The sequence below is a fragment of the Balearica regulorum genome, chromosome 1, assembly GCF_011004875.1.
Source record: "Balearica regulorum gibbericeps isolate bBalReg1 chromosome 1, bBalReg1.pri, whole genome shotgun sequence".
NCBI lineage: Eukaryota > Metazoa > Chordata > Aves > Gruiformes > Gruidae > Balearica > Balearica regulorum.
Genome location: NC_046184.1, coordinates 58,540,844 through 58,561,605, shown reverse-complemented (window position 1 = coordinate 58,561,605; position 20,762 = coordinate 58,540,844). Strand labels below are relative to the sequence as shown.

At 43.7% G+C, this 20,762-nt stretch overlaps 1 protein-coding gene across 20 annotated transcripts in view; it reads right to left on the bottom strand.

Moving 5' to 3' along the window:
- The window catches only part of RBFOX2 (RNA binding fox-1 homolog 2), a 174,335-nt gene that overhangs the window by 42,980 nt on the left and 110,593 nt on the right, over positions 1 to 20,762 (bottom strand). For 19 of the 20 annotated variants that reach the window (XR_012835575.1, XR_012835566.1, XR_012835567.1 and 16 more), the window contains 2 exons: positions 19,118 to 19,342; positions 8,535 to 8,681 (listed from right to left, as the gene is read on the bottom strand). Coding sequence is in view for 12 of the 20 variants with exons in the window: in XM_075753517.1 (XP_075609632.1) it covers positions 8,535 to 8,681; positions 19,118 to 19,342 (372 nt within the window). In the remaining 8 variants the exon portion in view is untranslated. Of the gene's footprint in view, positions 1 to 8,534; positions 8,682 to 19,117; positions 19,343 to 19,742; positions 19,773 to 20,762 lie in introns of those variants that run through there. The other variant, XM_075753598.1, reaches the window with a different exon arrangement.

The window sequence follows — 20,762 nt, the reverse complement described above, 5'->3', positions numbered from 1 at the left end:
CAGCCAAGCTACACCAATATGCTTAGCTAAGAGAAAGATGGAAGCATCAAGAATTTATAAACAAAAGCACTACCACAGCTTACCATCGGAACAGACAGTAAACAAGCACCAAGCCCTTATTAGGGTTGACCTGCTGCCCAAGAAAACACATTTTCTAAGAAACCAGACTTTAAAAGGAAGCCACACGAAGAACACCGATTTCTAACAGGATTTACAGACAGCAGCCATCCTAGCACAGTGATGAGGAACATAGCTTCTCAGTCATTTGTTATCCTCTGACTCACAAATAAAAGATTTTCAAACGAAACAACGAGATGGGGGTGAACAGTATGGTACCATTCCAGAGATCTTAACACCAGGCCAGCTTCCAGGTCTATACCTCCAGCTCCTTGCTCCTGCCTTGAACCATTCCCAGAGGCGCAACTGCACTGTAACCTGGTACTGCTGCCACGGAAAAGGTACTTGGACCCATGCCCACAAAAGCAGCATACATTCAAAACTCAATTTGAGAGGACTGACATGTAGACTGAGTCCATATAAAACTGGGTTATAAAAGACAACTCCATGTAATTTTACCCAGGCCTTTTATGCAAGTAAATCCAGCTACAGCACAGCACTGTTTCGTAAATGCCATTCAGCCCAGTCTCATTGCAGACTCTTCTAGTAACTCATATGAAAACCTGAACGAATCTTAGATAAATGGATGAGCCAGTCATCGCTGCCTTCCACCAGATGGTCACTACAGAAGTTTCTGTGTCCTGTGGTGTCAGCACACAGCTTTCGCAGAGCAAGACTGACAGTACGATAGCTGCTGACAGCTGCAGCAGCACAAGCACCCCTGCCCAGAAGTACCATGGTCCCCAACGTGCAGACAAAGCAGGATGCTCAAGCAGCGCTGAGCACACAAGTCCTTTGCAAAAGGTGATTCCAGAAATCACCCTGGTGAAACACATCAGTGTAAACAGCAGCGCCTCTTCTAACTCTAATCAGCATCAGCAGGAACAAAGTCCTGCCCTGTGACGGGGCTGGAGCTCGCTCTCATCACAGAAAGAGCTTGGAAACAAGAATCGTCACAAAGAGGCCACCTTGTGTCAGAATGTGTGTTCTCCAGTACTGGCATGCAGGACTTGTTACGTGTGATTGGTGGCCAGTACTATCTGGAGATGAAAAAACTAGTGGCCAGTACTATTCAGAGATGAAAACACTAAAATAAATCTTGATATCCAGAAGACAGGATTTTCTCCTTCAGATACACAGTCCACTCAGAAAGCAGAGTCCCTTTCAGCAAGTTTCCTATTGCTGTACTTCAGGCCTCACTGCATCAACACCTGCAGGTCAGAGCTTCTTGGTCTATCATATTATTTACCTACTTACCTTAACACCTAATGAGTAGTTTTCTGCCATTGCCCATACTTGCGTATCATGAATTATTTGTGTATTTAAATTTATTTACTGGAAAATACAGACCTAAAGTTCTACCAAACTCTTGGTGAGAAAGAGCTGTAGTCTAGCTTGTTACTGCTTTAGCCTCAAACTATAGGCTCATGAAGGTGATTTGCACTCTTGACACCACAATGAAGCTGGCTGAGAAATTATATCCACTGAGATATTTTAGGAAGTGTAAGTGCCAAAATGTTTCCCCAGAGGCCAAGACCGAAGGCTACAAGAGCTTGCAAAAATATCTGAGCTCCCAGAGCTGTGTTGCTCAGGTCATACAAAACAGTGGTCTACCACAAACATAAACCATAAAGAACCTTGCAGTAGAAGTATTAATCATGCTTAGAGAAGGAAAAAGATAACAACATTACCTGCCTTAAAATCCAATGTTAAAAAAACCCAAGTAGCTACCATTCTGTCACCTTTAATAAATGAAGTTAATAATAAATTCATTAACTGAAAGTTATTAAAGGTGACAGAACGGTCACCTTTACATGAAACAGCTATGCATTATTACTCCCATAGCTGGTAAAGCGCAAAACCCTTTTATCAGCTGGGCCAATGATTTTCCCCACCAGAAGCAGACAACAGCCTACAACAAGTAGTAGCCATAGAGTGAGCATGTTTTAAAAAAAGGCAACGTCTCCATCTGAAGCCAGAGCGTGAGAGAATTCACACCCTGTACTGCACTATCCCACCTTCATCTGCAATCAACAGAGTCCTTATTTTTATCTTATACTATCTCCTTTTTAAAAAATAGTTGAAGATTCTTGACCAAAAAGCATTTCACCACAGTAAACTCTGAGAAACATCAATTTTAACTCTTCATACTGTTGTTCTCACGACAGACAAGGATTTAGTGCACAGGCACGTGTATGAACTACCAAAGTGATCCACTTGTTTTTGTGGAAGCAATTCATGATTCAACTTGAGAACAGATGCATTTTCCTCTTGCAGGCAGTCCAACCCAGCCTTCATCCTCCCCAGGATACTCTGAAGTCCATCTGACTCTCAAGTCCAGAACTGACCAGAGTATCCCAGCAAATTTTATACAGGGAGGAAAACCGCTTCTTGAAGCCTAGGAGGGAAGGGCTGAAGATATCAGTCATGAGGTACAAGCACAGATGCTATCATAGCACAAAGTTGAAAGGACTGGACGCGTGTTGAGGAAAACGTGCACTTTTCTTCTGCATACATAGTCTGGTAAGGAAGGGGACAGCCTACCAGCAGTTAAGGAGAAGACTACTACCATCATGTTGATACATGTGTAGTGTGTGTGGCATAGTCCTTACACACACTAGCCAAAGAATGTCCCTCAGAAACTGGACAGTAAGATTTTGAAAAGAGTTGCTAACTTGTTTTTAACACTGATGGCAACTCTTCTAATCCTTCCTAAGTTGCTCCACTGTTTAAATTAGCCTAAATGACTAAGAATTTTTCTCTTATTTCAAGGTTAATTTTGTTAAATCTCAGCTTCCAACTGGAAAATCTTATTACAACTGTAAACAAGACCTAAACCCCCTATTAGTAGTATCATCGATGCATAAGCACCTGTACAGAACAGACTTGTCATCTCCCAACCTCTCTTTAATAAGCTGAGTAAATCACGCAGCCAACACCTTGTACAGTTAAAAAGCCACTCATCTTCCAAGCCCTAGATTATTTTTTTCGGTCCTAAACTGATCTCAGAACTGAGCAAAATTACGCAGTCACAGTCTTTTTGACTTTGAACATGGGCACGATCACGTCCCTCCTTCAACCTGATACCCTCCTTTGCACTGTTGAAGCAACTGTCTCCAACGATCACTAATACTCTCCCAAATCAGTGTTTTCCAAAGACAGCTTTCCATCCTACAAGCGCAGCCTGGTTCCCACATACTCAGTATTCTGCACTGAGCTGCATCAAACATGTTTTTGCTGGATTTATCATCAGTTAACCAGGCATTTCAAATCATTCTCTAACAGTAACCATATCTTTCTCTTTCCTCCTCCTCAAATAGTTGTTTTTGTTTTTTTTTCTTTTTATAATCTGCAAACCTTACTGGCAAGGTTTTAATAGTACTGTCTCTGTGGGTTGATACAGGTACTGAACAGGACTGTGACTGAAACAGATCCCTGGGGAAACTGACACCAGAAACACTCTTGATCACTGATGTCTCCCCAACAACTACTACTTTTTATTATTAAAGAGGTTTTTAACCCCTCTAACCCCTGTTGTGTTTATTTAAGTATTCTTTTTCTTAAAAATCAACATTGGTCACTTGGATGAATTCAATTTGTTGAGCATGTTCAACTATATCAATATTGCTTTGTACAATCTTGTCAAAATAGACAATACAGTATTTGTCTGCAAAGATGTGTATTACCTCATACAAAGTCATGCTGAATAGATATTAAACCATTTCTTCAGATTCTAATGTTTTTTAGAAATTTCCAAAATTATTTTTATCTCAGATCAACATATGGATAGATAATTCATAGCTCTTTGGGTCATTCCTTTCGATATTTTCAATAGTGAATCCTGTTGGACAGCATTCCAGCCTTCTGCAGCTCCCCTAGCTTACAAGGATTGTCTAAAAATTAACATTTACCAATAAAAGAGCTTCTTGCGTTGGCACATACCTTATCTAGATATCTGCTGGGTTTTAAATATTAGCAAGCTCTGTCTCATCCTCCTTTGTTATAAATTATATACAAAACTAGACATGGTACAAATACCTCCTCTTAAATCATAAACACAGCAAGTTGGGCTTTTTTGTTGTTTTTTTCTCTTTGGATTTTGTTTTGTTGTTACTTGTAGTTCTTCCTCCCCAAAACACACAACTATTTCCTAATTTTATATTGTACCTACACCTAGATCTTTTATCTTTGCATGTAGAAAATTGATGCTGCCTCCTCTGAACCTACATCACTGATATCTCCATGATTAGCACGTTTCTTTTCTCACCTGCTTCTTTGTTTAAGTTTGCAATTATATTCACTGCCATTTACTTCCTCCTCCTCTTCATCCTCCCTGCCTAAAGTGAAGAAATGCTTTTATTAACAGTTTCAGTGACTGCGGAATCATGCCGCCTTGGCCATCAGTATGATTTTGTTCAGTACTTTATAGCTTCCATTAACATCTCCCTTTTAAAGGTACCTTCCCAAGCAGTTATCCTGCCAATTGTTTAAACTCTAAGAAACAGAGTCTCCTAAAGCTCCTTACATTACTGCCTGATGCCATATTCTGTTTGCACAAAGTAAATACAGACAAATAACAATCACTGGTACCTAGGCAACCATGGGATCTCAGGTCAGCTATTAACTCTTCTTTATCTGCTAGAACAAGGTCAACTATTGATTTATTCCACAGTGGGTGCAGAACTGTGTGCATTAAAAAATGACCTGTTCCTTCTAGAAGCTTTCTGGAAGTCTTTTTATTGGCATCGTGAAATGTCAAGTAAATATTACCTGTTTTAAGCAGCCTATTTTATTTGCCTCCCTACGCTCTAAGAAGCATATACATAAGGAAATGTTTGTTCCATTCCTGAGGATATCTCAGGGACCTGTTAGAAACACATAACAGGCAAGAGATGGTTTGAAACCTGAATAACTTGAATTTGGCAGGAAATCCTTATGTCTGCAGCTCTCACAAATGGTCAGGTTTTAGAGAGAGTTATGTAATATCCATTTAATCACACATGGGACAACATGTCTGAAGTCCACCTCTACTCAAGTCTGGACGAAAGTATTAGCTAATGTTCTGCGCCCCAGGACTGGGCTGACCTCTCGCATGCTGCTCCATCCTCAGGGGACTTCTTTACTCCCTCCCTACCATCACATTTATTTCTTCCTCCACGGCTTTGCTGTCTACCCAATTCCTCTCTTTGTACAGTAGCTTGGGAAAATCACTCCAGGCAAGGATTTTGAGTCTCTCAGATATGGCGTTGAGGAGATGTGACCTGACACACAGAAGGGAGAGGGAGAAGATGGGGGTTACAGACCAGGCACAGCTGAAGACTCAGACAACCATGAGTCCCCTGAAGGAGAAAGGGTTGGTTTCAGTGAGTCACCCAAGGGAAAGCATCCTGATCCTGAAAAAGAAATAGGAGCAAGGAGGATTCAGAGAGAAATGCTCTCCTGGCTTGAGGCTCTAAGCATGCTGAGAGAAGCAGCACTGAGAGAAAAAGGGAGATGTGCAAGAACCATTGATTATTTCCTTGGCAAAGTAGTAAAGTTCTCTGTTACAGGAAACTGGCACATGGTTTTTTTGTGCCCCAAAAGATGAATGGTCTTCTGGCAGGCATACCTCTCTGCAAACACATGGCCAGGTGAACTAGCAGAAGGTTTTATAGGGAATATACCATGTACCCCAGTTAAAATCACATCACTGTGGTGGAACTTGAGATGATGTTTAGAGAAAAACAACAAATAACTTGAGGAACACCACAATATGCTCATAGAACATATTTCCCTACCATTTCTATGTACCAGTGGCACTGTATGGGCCCAAAAAGGGATAGGAAATCTTAATGCAAGCAGTCAGACTGCATTTTCTACAAGTTACTTCTCAGGACAGCAGTTCATTCAAACTGCCTGGGTCTCCAAATCTGCAAGGCAGAGATTAGAGTCACCAGGACAGGGGCATTCTTGTAATTTCCACCTCACCCATGTCCCCCACACCAGGAGCACAGGGACGAAAAACATCAAGGTGAACAAGCACAAAAGGGGCCAGTCATCAAGCCAAGGGCCGGTCCCAAGGGAAGGGGCAGCAACAGCATGGAACAATTTATCTAAGTGATGCAGCTCCCAGGAGAGGGGAGCAGCAGTAGCACAGAGCAGGACGTGCTAAATACAGATTGTAGCAGGTGGTCCAAGAACTGGCTGTGATTTCAGCAACCAGTTTATCCAAACCGGACGGAACTGCCTACCGCACAGCCCTGCAACAGCAAAAAGCAAGCTAAAAAACACAAAAGCAGAACAGGCGACTGAGAAGATTCAGCAATCACAGATTGCCAGGAGATGAGTTTCACCCTGAAAACATTCCCACAGATGTCAAGAGTGTGACAGTCTAATGTATGAACAACACAGAAGCAAACCCAGGCCTCTTGCAACAGGACCACAGTTTTGGCTGGGACTTATCTCCACAGGTCATTTAGTGCAACTCCTGCTCAAAGCAGGCCTAATGAGATCTGGTTGGCCAGGCTATGTCCAGTCAAGTCAGATACCTTCAAGGATATTTTCCTGATATCTAACTGAAATTTCCCTATGTTCCAACTTGTGTTCGTTATGTCTCATCTCATCATTACACACAACCAAAAAGAATCTGGCTCTATTTTTTCTGTATCGTCTGATCAGGTAGTTGCAGACAACAAAAGTATCCCCCCCGCCTTCTCTTCTTAAAGATGAACAGGCCCACGTTTCAGACTCTGCTCACATGCCATGTTCTCCAGCCCCCTGACTGTCTTAGTGGTGCCCACTGGGCTTGCTCCAGTATTTCACTTAGATGAAGTGCACTTCTTGCACTGAGGAGCCCAAACTGAACGCAGTATTCCAGATGCAGTCCGACAACTGCTAAAGACAGGGAAAGATCACTTCCCTGGGCTTGCTGGCTACTCACTAACACAGCCTAGGGTGCAGTTGGCCACCTTTGCTGCAAGGGCATGCTGCTAATTATGTTCAATTTATTGTCTGTCAGGACCCCCAAATCTTTTACTGCAGAACATTTTCCTAGACAACCAGCCCCCAGCCTGTACTGCTACAGAGGTTATTCCCTCCCAGATGAAAGGCTTTAAACTCACTCTTGTTGAGTATCTTAAGATTCCTGTCAGCCCATTTCTCCAGCCTGGCTAGGTCCGTCTGAATACCAGCCTTGCCCTCCTGTATTTTGACCCCCTCCACTCCATTTGTTTCATTCATAAAATAACTTCTTATGGACACAAAAAGCTTCCAAAACAAGGAGCAAAGTCTCTTGCAATATATAGCATTTGGGACTCTTGCTGAAGACCATCAGTGAAATTTTTAACATTTCTGCACATTTTGTGCACTTTGTAGTGTCCAAGCTATGAACAGATAAGCCCAATTCTCCTCTTATTTATAGTAGTCTAAGCCTGAAGTCCATGAATTTACAATACTGGAACACTACTCTACATGTGAGAGTGTGCATGCATACACACCCACACTGATGGCTCGGAAGCTGCAACAACTGAAACAGCAACACTGCAGAATTTGGAGGAGCAGCAGTTAGGACCAAGGTATATATGCAAAACCTAAAGCTGGCAAGAGGAACCTTAGGTTTGGTCTTTCCTGACTTGAGTCCTCTGCACTGCATCTTAAACAGGCAGCAACTGTTAACTTTATAAAAAAATATTTCTGAAGACTTTACAACATGTCATCAACCAAGGATGCTATCATCGTATCAACAAGTCAAATATTCCTGATGATGATATGTGGATAACTTCACCTGAAGGTTAGGTCATGAAGCATCTAGCTCATTTATCTCTGTCTCCAAAGGGAATGAGTCACCACCTATACTCATGTGAACAAACTCTTCCTCAAAGAGCTTATAAATTGAGGATGATGAATAGCATACAAAGATTAGGGAAGACAAACTATTTGGTCAAAAGAATCAGAATGTATATCATACACAATGTAAAATACCATCTGACTTGCACTAGCTTTTCCACATGCAATTGCTAGTTGGCCAATTCCTTGCAGCAATTTTTCATCACAGAAGTGGATCATGAGGAAAGACATAAATATTTCAACAAGTTTCTAAGCAACTGAAAAACAGTGCTTTGCAAGGGATATATTAAGTCAATGTTTAATCCTAGACTTTACTGGGAAATTAGGTGAAGTTTTGTTTTGGGTTTTTCTCCCCCCAAAACCAATTGTTAGGTTACACTGAACATCTTAATATGAACAACACCGTTATAGTTTTCATGTGTAATTACCAGCTGAGGTAAATGCTACCAATTGTCCTAGTCCTGCAAATGTTTTACAGTGTGCTGACTAAATTGAGGAGGGAGGGCTTTTCATCCCACGAACACAACAGCACCACATGTCCCACCTGTGGGGAAGGAGGATCTGCCATGCCTTAAAAGGCACTGCTAACTTACCCCAAACATCTGCCGAAGGTCAGGATCTCGAAAGCGGAAGGGAATGTTAGACACATGAAGTCGTTTTGGAGTGGATTTGCTCTCAGTATTTTCACTGCTCTGTGTCTGTGATTGCTGTCCATCTGTCTGTGCCCCTCCTTCTGTCTGCTGAAATCAGAAAGACAAAAGTGTGCGCGTGAATAGAAACCACACAAATTCCTTTCACGTTGTTGCCCGCGTCTTTTTAGGTATTAGTACTACATTTGCAATTGCGGTATCTAGCACTTCACAATTATTTTGATAAAGCCAGTAATGCTTAACAATTGATCTGTTGTTCTTCCCCTCCCTTTCCATGAGTAAACAGTAATGAGATCTCAGCCTCCCTCCCCTCATATCACCTTTTAGCTTAGTTGATTTGCCTTTGGTTTTCTTAAATTGCTTCTTTCTTTTCGCCTGTTCTTCCTCACTTCAGCTGCCACCATATGAAAGCTCTAATGAAGAGGCAGATCTTTCATATCCTGAAGCTGGGAGGTAGTACCGCCACTCTAATCTCATGTGGCAGGATGTTCGTGCAATCATCAAAATCCCACAGCTGAAGTGGCAGCTCTTCACTGGGCCAATACCAGAAATGCATCCCCAGGCAAAACGGCATCTGCTCTGTCAAGCTCCCTTCAGAGAAACATTACCCCAAAAGAAGATCTATAATTAAATGGTAAAATCCATATATGAACAGCTTACGGATGTCTTTGATTAACTTTTCTCGTACGTTTAAAAGTCAGCCCAGGGACAGGAAACAGTCATTACCACTGCAGGATTTATAAAAACTCCAAGTGCTACTTTCTGCTACCAGTTCCATAGTTTAAACAAGGGAATTTGTTCCAGCATTCCCAAGCACTGACTGGTACAGCAAAGACAGGTCAAGGGGTGGGTCAGGAGTACTTGTGCACAGAAAAAGTACAGCAAGGGAGGCAGAGGAATAAGGGAGACCAGCGTGCCAGAGGAAAGACCTAACATCCCCACAGAAGTGACAGGCAGGAGAGAAGAGAGAGAGAGAGAACCTCAGCTGCTTGCATTGGGCTTAGACTAGGAAGTGGTAACATTGAGTATAGCACTATATGTAACGGCAAGGCCCCTTTGCAAAATGGCTTGATGAGAAAATGGTATTTTTTGCACTTTAGTCAGAAAAATGACCTCAAAAACTCAGCTATGCAACAAAGTAGACTACAATTTAGCTGATTTCATTGCTCTGTCCCTTTCCAAGACCATGCATTAACAGGCCAAGGTATTCAAAGAGCATCCACCCACCCACTCAATCTCCTGCAGCCTGCCTCAGTCTCCTAGGAGTCACGCTTTGACCACCTGCATGATGCGCTTTTAAGTGTCATTTCATTTCTTTAGATGCCAACCTGACTTCCTCCTTAACCTATCAAGCGAAAAGAAGTTCTGCGAGAAGGCCAGGACCATGTCATTGCTAGAGTCAGACTTTTTTAGGCACCTTCAAGAACACACGCAGGCCTTAAAAATAAGGGTTGGGGTTGGGGTTTTTTGCTGTTTTGGGACTTCCCCCCCCCCCCCCCCGTTTAACACACAATTTGTGTACCAAAGACAAAAGAAATCTCAGGGGAGTTGCCCACACTGACTCTCCAAACACTGACTGGACTTGCTAAACTGCGCTGCACAACATTGGATATACAACACTTCATGAATATTTGGATAGAAACATCTCTCCACAGATAAACTAAACTGGCAACATTAGGAGAGCGTCTTCTGGCCAGAAACGTCTCTTACAGACATGACCTTGAACTCGCATATTGGTTATAAAGCACTGACAAGAGCAAGCAAACAGTAAGCACTGGGGTCTTGTCACGCTGAGCAAAGCGGTGGCAGCTTTCCATTTTATTTTAGTAGGGCTGTGCAAGCAGCATAAAACATTTTAATCTGGTTAATATAAATTAAGCTGTGATAGGAAGAATGAAAATACTGCCCTGCAAGTATCTCTGCTTCCCAGAGCCATGCAAATCTCAGGAGAAGCCTAGCAGGATGAAGCATTTTTATTTGACTAAGACTCATCCATCCCCTCCAACATCAAATCTTCAATAACGACCTCAGAAACTTCCATTTGATTGTATCTGAAAACCTGCCTCCCCCTCTCCAAGTTTCCCCTCTTCTCCTACCCTCACCCCAATGACAAAATGCATCTCCACACATACAGAGAGTGCACCCCAGGGGAAGAATCAATGCAGCTGGCTTGCGATTAAATCACATCATGCTATTCGGTGGTTTTATTTTTATGACTCCATCAGAGTCCTTTGCTCCTCAGGGCAAATCTGTCCAAGAAGGACAAAACACAGAAGTAGCCTATCCATCACCATGGTACACAACACCTGCAAGTGAGTGCTCCAAAATAACTCCCCAAAATCATCAACGCTCCTGCTAAAGGGGATCTCTACAATCCATTTTGGAGCCCTATTAGTGCAATTTGCCAAATCTCATGTTTTCTATGGCTTTGCATGGAATTGGCAAGTGGGCAAGCGCACACAGGTGGATCCTCAAACACACTAGTGAATCTTCCGCAGTGTGAATGAGGAAAGGCACAGATTCTGAACGGTGATGACGTCTGGTCTTTAAATTCAAATATAGGTTGCACAGGACTGGATCTGCCACTTCCACAGGGGAAGAAGCCGGGAGGTCGTTCGCACTCCTCTGCCATCCATTTGTTCACAGGCAGAGGGCAGAACTCCTTTCTCACCAAGGGTGCGACGTATCATGTACAGTGGCCGGCTCAAAAACACTCACAGCTGTTCCTGCATATGGCAGAGTGCTGCTGCCACACAGGAGTCCTTTTGCAGCACGTGAGATGTGTACAGTAAGATGAAGGCTTCAAAGAGGAGAAACAATAGAAGGAACAGGGGATCTCAGTCCACTCTTACCTTTTTGACTACACTGAGAGTCCTCAAATGCTTTTCAGGCTTTCACATATCCTGATTTTTCAGTAGTTTAACACTAAATACCTTCTCTCTCTGGATGCTGTAGCTCCCTCATTTCTGTCGTCCACAGCCCTAAGCTAAGATTTGAACTTTCAGCCACTATAACATTAGCTCAATACATTTGTCTACTACCACACATTCAGCTACAACATAAGTGAAAGAAATAGTCTTCTCGGATCTTGCTGCTTTTTTTTCTTCCTTCCCCTTTTATAGTTATTCCTTGTCTTAATTCATTAGGAAGGAGATGAAAGGAAGGGCCTGGAGCCTGTTCTCAGGCAGCATATAATGGAGACTGGCAACAGCGCTACCCTGACCAAGGCAGATGATAAAAGCCTGCATTTCACCGAGCACCCACTGCCCACCCTGGCTCCTTCCCTGCGCTGAGTTCCAGCTCCTTCCTTCTGGCCTCACGTCAACACTCCACAGCGAAGAACCAGCACTCTCCCTTCGCTACAGACAGCAATTCAGTTCGGAAGGGAGCTAATACGTGTTCCCTAGGTCTCAATGCATGTCATCAGGCCACACAGAGGCACGCTGCATAAAAGATCCTGTGTTTGAAAACAGTATTGGATCCACCTTTCCTCAGCAGAGTCTGCATAACATATACTTATGCAGGTGATAATGTCATTCACGCCTGCACACGCAAGCTTTGAGCTCTGCTCAAGGTCACTGAGAAATGTATCAGAGTTCAGGACACGCACAGTATGTGCTTTGCTTTTAACTACTTGCTGCCTGTGCCCCCATGCCAGCTCCTCCCTTACACCTGCCAGCAGTAAGGAAACCCTAAGCACGAAGGGGCAGCTGCAAAGAGAAGCACGGATACGTACGTGTGCACATAACACATAAAAGGGGAGAAGGACACCTGGCAACACAAGGGTGTCCTGAAAGGTTTGGGCGCAGCTCTACAACCATCTTCCCGCCTCTACGACTAGACTTTTCTGTCCTAAAGCACCTGGTGAACAAACAATTGCTGAGGATTTCTGCTCAGCGGGAAGGAGGCAGGGGCTCTATCGCCACCTGAGCTCCGAGTAGATCTCCATCTGCATGGCCAGACAGAGGGCTACCTCCCCGACGAGCCAGACAAACACCAAAGCAACAGGCCAGCACGGAAACTATTAATACCCAGCACATTCTGTTTCCATCTCCCACTTGCTTCTAGAACTGGAATTGCTTCAGGTCCAAGTTATAGAAAAGCAAAAAACAACCCCCCATCCTCTCCCCCCAGGAAGCAGGCGGTCCAAAATGTTGTGAATCATAATGAGGAGGTTGAGAGCCATAAATCACTGCAAAGAAAATATTTACAAAATACAAACTGTAACTAATAACTATATTTAAAAGAGGACTTGGGTGGCTTACAAAATCTGGGAGACAGACTGTGCTCACTCCACTGCTTCTAGACCAGCTTTGGATCAAAAAAAAAAAAATCCAAAAAACCCCCCCAAAAACAAACAACAAAAACCCACAACCAAACCAACCCAAAAGCCCCCAAAAAACAGACAGACCGACCTTGTTTGGATCAAGAGCTTGAGGAACTGCGTGGAGACAACAACTGAAAACTATGACTAGCAGAAGGCAATTTTCCCACCACAAAGGAGCACACAGACAATGTGAAAAGATCTCTGCAACTTCTAGTGAAGAATCCGCATCAAAACAGTCAGTCAGTCACTAAGGAATAGATACCCACTAAGCAAGTTTGGTGGAAAAACGAGTGAAGAATTAGACACTGGACACAAGCTCCCTCTCCTGCCCCACTCCACTCTACCAGAGTAAGACTGAGGTCCTACACATCCAAGAGCACGGAAACTTCTGCTGCTTAAATGACACTTGTTTAGCAGACAGAAGACTGCAGGGCTAATAATCACCTTTCAACAGCAGTAAATATCATTTTAGAATTATATCCACATATTTGATTTTTCAGAGATACCAGCAGTATTAAAAAAAAAAAAAAAGGGCTACATTACAGGCACAATGAACAATGTGCCTGAGTACTTTGTATGCAAAAAAATGGACCAAAAAAAATGCTAAAGATGTACAACATAACTTCTGCTAGGCTTTTAACTATTTTCAATATAGTCAGACTAATTCAGGACATATTTTTTCTGATTGTTAGTTACCTATTTTCTGACATACTGAAGCTTAAGTAATTCTGTTCACTTTCTTCATTAAATACATACCCCACCTGAAGTCAGAACACAAACCTAACATAGGAAAGCACACAGAAAGCTTTGCTACTTATTCTGTACGACGAAGACCTCTCTGATGTGTCAGATAACGTTTTTCATGTAGTGATGTTTCAAATGACTTTGTTTTTCTGAGCAGTACTTTTTTATAGGATTCTTTGGTGCTTTTTTCTTTCCCTTCTTCAATGAAGCAGTGAAACAAAGCCCCCTGAAAGGCCTGTTCTGCTGATCACAATGTCAAACCCATTTGTGAGCAGTTCCAGCCCATTCCTCACAGAACACGGATGCCCTGACAAGGTGAAGGAGGCAGCATGACTTCCCAAGCTAGTGGTCACCCCTGGACATCTCCACTGACAGTGGCAGAAGAACAGCCACACAACGACAGACTAAGAACCATCCAGCCCACTATCTTCTTTCTGACAGCGGCCAAATCTGTGGCATCTGTGGAAGAATGTAAGAACAGGGCAAATGTTCGGTGATTTTCCCAGCACAGCCTCCAGCAAACTGAGCCAGCTGATGTCTCAACTTCCAAAGCATCCTATAGACAAGAGTTCCAATGCTAAATTCTTCATTATATGGAAAAAAACAAGAAACAAATCCCTGTTTTTTTTCATACGTGGCCCTCTATTTCCTGTGTGCACCCTAGTAAGTGAAAATGGGAAAGTTCTCTATTTTATTTCCCATACCATTCAATATTCTATGTACTTGTCATGTGCCTTCATTCTTGTCAGCTCTTGTCGTAAGTGAAGATTTCATTTCTTCTTATAAAGAACCTGCTACATCCCTTTCATCAACACTATTATCCTTCCCTGTACTACCTCTAGATCTGCTATAACCTGTCAGAGATATGCAGAAGTACCACAGCTGTATACTCTAACATAATGATATTTGCTGATTTATTTCCCATTTCTCTTTTGAAATCATTTTTAAATCTGCCTCACTAGACACAAGTCTACAAGTGCTGACAATAATCTGCCTCATACTCAAAATAATAAAATAATCTGCCTCATACTCAAAGCAAATTTCTGATGTTAAATGTCAGAGTTTGCTACCTCAAGACAGCAATTTCCAAGCTAAGGTGGCCAAACAATCAACAGCTAGCTACTTATTTGAAGCTAGTTCTTCCGTCTGAGCAGTCTGCCTGCTCAGCAGTATCAAAAGATAAGTGAGGATATTCATTAAACATATTCTTCACCTGAAATACCTCACATGAGCAATTGCTTTAATTACTAAAGTGATGAAAAATAATTACAGAGGAAAAATTCTGCAGTCTCAGACTAGGCAAGAAATACCCAAGGGAAAGTCATCATTTTAAGACCATCCATGTGTTATCAAAATCAGTTGAGGAACCCTTGGTGCTGTCGGTTCCCTTCTTTCCAAACCCTTGCTAGATTTAAGAAATCAGAAAGTCAATATGGCTTTATGGCATAACTGATGAGTTAAATATGTTTCAGTATGGCACATCAAGAAGCCGAGAGACACGATGCTCTGTAATTAAATAATACTTTATATTGGTTCATGACAACGTAACACCAAGGCGACAGCACCTGCCATTTTCATGCAAAGTAATTTACATAAACTTATTCCTCTACTTCTATACCTCCAGCTGCATTCCATAATTTATAGAGACACACAAATTCTTCGCTCTGACATTAACAAGAGAAACGAGTTGAATAATCAGCTCACAGTATTAAGTGCATTGCATTTACTATCAAGCAAGCTTTTTTAGTTCAGTGGATGATTAATCTTCCCTCTGCGGGTAGAGTACCAGGAGATGCAGAGAGCTGACAATTGCTCTCGGCTTCTGGCCATGCACTCCATACGCTTACCTTGCAACAACAGCATTTGCTGGATCCCTCCAAGAGCTGCTCTAATTCATTAACCCAGCAAAAGAATTGGACAGCTTTCTGCCAGGTCAGTGAATTAAAGTGGCTCACGTAAGGAATGCCAAAGCCAGTAAATACGAGTGGGAGTTTGCGCTTGGAGCCAGATCTCTCCTTTCTGACAGCCGTGAATCTTTAGATCAGCTCAGCTGCCAGAGGTACTGCAGCCTAATTAGCATCTCCACTCGCAGCTATCTGTGCTGGGTGTCTCTGTTAGGGATAAGCATACTAATGTAAACCAAGAAGGGGGAAGAAACCAGGCGACCCAGCACCATAAGAAGTGAAATGCAGAGCATCAACGGTTTAAGAGACAGGCTCCAACAGGCAGACCCAGTAGGCCAAATATGGTCTGGTACCTCAGTCTATTTTTAATCCAGGTCTTTCAGCTGTGCTTTGGGACAGTATCAAGAGAAAGGACAGATGCTTGGAGATGAAGACCGGGAGACCCACATGCCAGGCAAGAAACAAAGCCCTACAGATGAGGCTTTATCCTAAAATAAAAAAAGATTCCGAAATATTAAGCTGTTTGTATTACACCACCTATTGTGCCAATTCCTTTTCCATGCCCCTGCTCTGAGAGCTTTGAATGCTTTCCACTACACTCAGACCTCCACAATCAAGCTCATCCTTAGCTGATGATACCAACCATTCATTCCCTTTCGCTCAGAGCTTTTAGACTGCATAGGAAGGCATGGACTTTGACTCTCAAAGTTTATTTTACTTAAGTTCACCACTGATGTTTGACCTCAGGCTTCCAGACCACTGTCTTAACTCAAGACACCACTGCTAAGCTCAAATCACTCAATCTGACTTGCCCAGCAGAATCTGCCAAGTTTATATAAAATGTGCTCCCACTCAGTGTGTTAGGGATCCCATTATAGACCCCATTACATTGCTGCATAACATCTCACCAAACAGATGAAACTCCCCTTTCCATGAGGGACCTTTAAGCCACCCCATATTCTCCATTACTTTTGCAATTTTCCTAAAGTCTACCAGCCCGAAAAGCAGGATAGCCCCTCCACCTGAGCACACCTTTCGCTATCTTGCTTTGTCCTGCCAACCGGACCAAGTACAGGCTTTGCTCTTAAAAGCAAGGAGAGACCTTATCTGTCTGGCTGAAGGAATTTCTGAAACATCCCATGGGAGCTCAGGCTTCAAGTCAGCAGCTAAAAAATCCACCAGCTGTTCGGTCTAGGGTATCGCCTTCACACACATGACAGCAGCTGCGCTTGTCAGTCGCAATAATGGATGGGAAGGATCATACATCACCCACAATGACTTTTTGCTCTAGTAAAGGTAGCACTGTTGTTTGAGCAAGACAACAAAATGGTGAAAGGAAAAGATGCCTTAAAGCATAGCAATCTAGTCCACGTGGACTGAACACGTACGTCAAGTAATAACCAGTGTATGTGATGGACAAGATGCTTGATGTTAGCTGTAGCTGTTCAAGGTGAAATAACCAACACATTCTGCTGTATTTTAATGGCATGCTTTAGCTTGAGTAACTACTGACCCTTCTTCCTTCCCCTAGTTCCTACATCATTAATCAACATACTGAGAAAGAGAAAAGTTACGAGCAATTACATCCCAAGGCAGCCCACAGATTCAAAATAACTTCATACAGAAGGAGCCCTAGACAGAAAGATAAAGGGACTCAGAAGATCCAGGACCCCGTGCATGTGAAAGACTGGCACACAAAAGGCCCTTCGCTGAGGCGCTTTCCCCCTCCCCCTGGATTTCTTCATGTGCCACCATCTGGGATCATCTGGGTTTGATCAGTTCCAGCCATAGCAGCAGCAGCAACGAGCTCATCTGTGCCCTTATCCTTTTCCAGGTCTGCGAGCCCGACTCCGCACGCTCAGCTCGCACATCTTTAACCACGTCAAATGGTCAGCCCAGACGCGCCCACCTGTTTCCAACAGCCAGTACAAGCATTACGTGCTTTTCAGCCTGTTTCTCGGATAACCCCTGCCAGTCAGGCTCCCTCCGCAGCCTCCTGGCAACACCACTGCCTCCCAGCAGTCTCCCAGCAACGCTCCCTCCCGCACAGATGGGCTCCCAGTCCCTCCTCGCAGGCTAGCCAGCCTCCCAGCGCACTGTGGGCTCCTCGGAGCCAGCATTAGTTGATGAAACACAGAGCTCAGCCCTGCAGCGCCACGGAGATGGCTCCTAATATGGAAGAGGAGCAGGAGGGTTGGCAAGAGCTTACATCTAAGGTCAAGGCTCGCATCATTTCCATTAAAAAGAAACACTCTTAAGCTCTGGGCAAGGATGGGAACAGCAAAAATACATAGGGAAAGCCACTGCCCTGTTTTATTCCACGTTTCCAGCTTTCCCATCCAACTGGCAATGCTCAAGATAGCTGTTTGCTGGAGACGGGTAGCCCAGATCTTACTGTTGGAATGACATCGGACAATCTGGTACTGAAATGATGACTTGCATTTCTGCACACTGCACCAGCTCTAAGTTTTATTCCCAGCCTGATCTCTTTTCAACTACATGTGTTTGCCGCGTAAGGCACCTGAAGTTCCTTTTATGCACTATCAATGTGCTTTTACAGGGTTTGTACTCTTTTTCTTCTTCAAGTTGCTGAAGTTGTGGCATTCCCAGGATGAACTCAAAGATATTTTATCAGTCATAACCAGCAGTGTCAACTGTGCAGCCACTGCCCGCTGCAGAAGGAGCAGAGGCACATGCTGGGAACCATGCACACTCGAGCTGGCACTATCAGTTCTTCCAATCATTGGCACTGAATTCAGTCAGTACTTACAGGGGGGAAAATAATCTCTACGAGCCAAACACCCAACTACAAGTAAAACTGAAAGCATTAACAGATTAAATCCACCCCCAAGCACCGAAGGTTCTCACCGTAAGGCTCTTTATTAGGAAGTTAAGTCTTAACAAGTGGCTTAAGGGGTGGATAAAGCTTTTCCTGGGATAATCTGCCAGCATGTTGCCCAGTGCCAGTTCCAGGCCATGGGAAGAAGAAAGCAAGAAAATCTAAGAAGGTGAAAATCTTTGTTTGGCAAATGGATGCCCAGTAGCTGAGAGGTCCTCTCCTATCTTTGCCCCTTGAAGCTCCCTGCCATCTTCAGAAAGTCAAAGAAAAGTATTTTTCTATTCTCTAGCTTCCTGAAAACAAAACGACATTGGGATTACACCTACCATGCATGTGCTCACCCTGATCCTTTGTACTGCCAACCTTCCAGAATTTGCCTCCATCACATTCATTTGAACCGTTCACCAATTAACACAAGGTAATTAACACTTTTGTAAAGGACTGTCTTCGGACAATGCCACCATGGTAAAAACACCATGATCCCAAGTACTACTGCTCTTTGCATACACCTATTTATGAGGGCAATGTGCATAAGGGGAAAGACAGGAGCCTAGTTAATAGAAGGTCAGAAGCTATGTTTTGTTTATAGTTCTCTCCTTTTCAAGTCTACTGCTGATTTGCTTCATACTTAAGAAACAGTCAATCTAATCAACGGCTGCTTTTTCCCAAAGCACTGTGCTGCTCTCCTGGCTCTGCACCCTTCTGCACTTACTGCAAGAGATCCGTTCTGCGTGCTGGCCGTGTTCGTGCTCTGCTCTCCATGCGGCTGCGTGCTTCCGTAGAGCGTCAGATTGTGCTCGCTGGTCTGGCCTGCATAGTCCTGAGTGTGTGGCACCCCGTACTCTGTGGGAATCCCGTTCTGTGGGGGTGGCGGAAATGGGATTGTGGTGAATGGCTGCACCATTGCATCAGGAGTTGCTGCTGGCTCCTGGTTACCCTGAAGAAAAGGAAAAGGAGAAAACAGCTTTATACTACACAAGATGGATCAAAACGTCAGCCTGAGAAACGACGCACACACACGTGTTCGTGTGAATATCCCACCCACTGCCACTATAATGTTGCAGAGTCTTCTATTATATTCTCTATCAAAAAGAGCATGCCTCGCTCCTCTGAGCTGTGACACTGTTTTGTTCATCTTTATTGGGCAACTTTCTCACTACCGGGTAGTATATGGAAAACAAATTATTGGGCTTGCAAATTGCATACCCCTGTAATCTCACACAAGGCTTTATGCACAGTAAGGCATTATTTTGGAAGGGGGAAGAGGCACTGAAACATTGGAACAGAGAAGGAAACACAGACAGAAGAACAGGGTTCTTTAATGTCCCTAGAAGTACCATATCTGGATCCATCTGCTCCAGCCTGACCCTAGTGGTTCTTCTCACAAGCAAACATATCGTGTGGTTCAGAGCACGCTCTTCTCTGTTGTGTTACAGTGAGAGAAAAGAAATACTCATTTTAAAATTGATCTGTGCAGCAGCCGCCTCCTTTGCTCTGGCAGCACTGAGTACAGAGCGCAGGTGCTCAGGTACCAGCGCTGGAATATCCCAGTTGCTTTGTGCTGGCTGTAAAGAAGACACCAAAGAGCTGTGGGACCTGAGTTGAGAACACAAGCCTGGAGCACACTCACTCCCTCCCCAGTCCTGAGCATCACTACCATCACACAAGGCATTAATGACCCACTCCCCCCTCAGCTTAAGGGTATCCCACAGACCTCTATGCTAGGACAGTGGACTTTTAGCAGCGCCTTAGATGTAGTTGGCACCAACCAGATGACTCAGACAGATGACCATGCAAATGATATCCCCAAAAGACAGTAAAAATACCTACTCCACCATGCCTGAAAACCACCCAAAGCAAACACAAAAGCATGCAGTCCTGCAGCCACTGCAGGGATCTCACCGAGGGGGGAACAGGGAGCTGCATTCAGCCACCCGGGGCGAAGGAGAACAGCCTTGACATTGAAACCCAACCCTGGGAAGCCCAGGCTGCTGCACCGCTCTTACTGCTTCCACTGCCACAGCAGAAATAAAAAAATCCACAGAAAAGATTGATGATAGGAGAGCTGTTTGATTTATGTATGTGTCAACAGACTAATCCTGATTTTAAATTTTGGCTGCTGTTCCAGCCCTGGGTCCTCCCCCACAAAGCCCGGAGGTGCTCGAGCCTATTCTGACACCAGCATGCTAAAAATCAATGGAGTAAAAGAAGCAGACCTTGTCCTGCGGATAGTAAAGGCAGAGTGGGAATTACGAAGCAGCCTTTCAGCAGAGAGCATGCAGGGGCTGACGGACCTCCAGTGAAGCCGGACAAACCCTTCAGTCCCTTTATCAGCCTACCTGCAGCTTTCCCTTCCG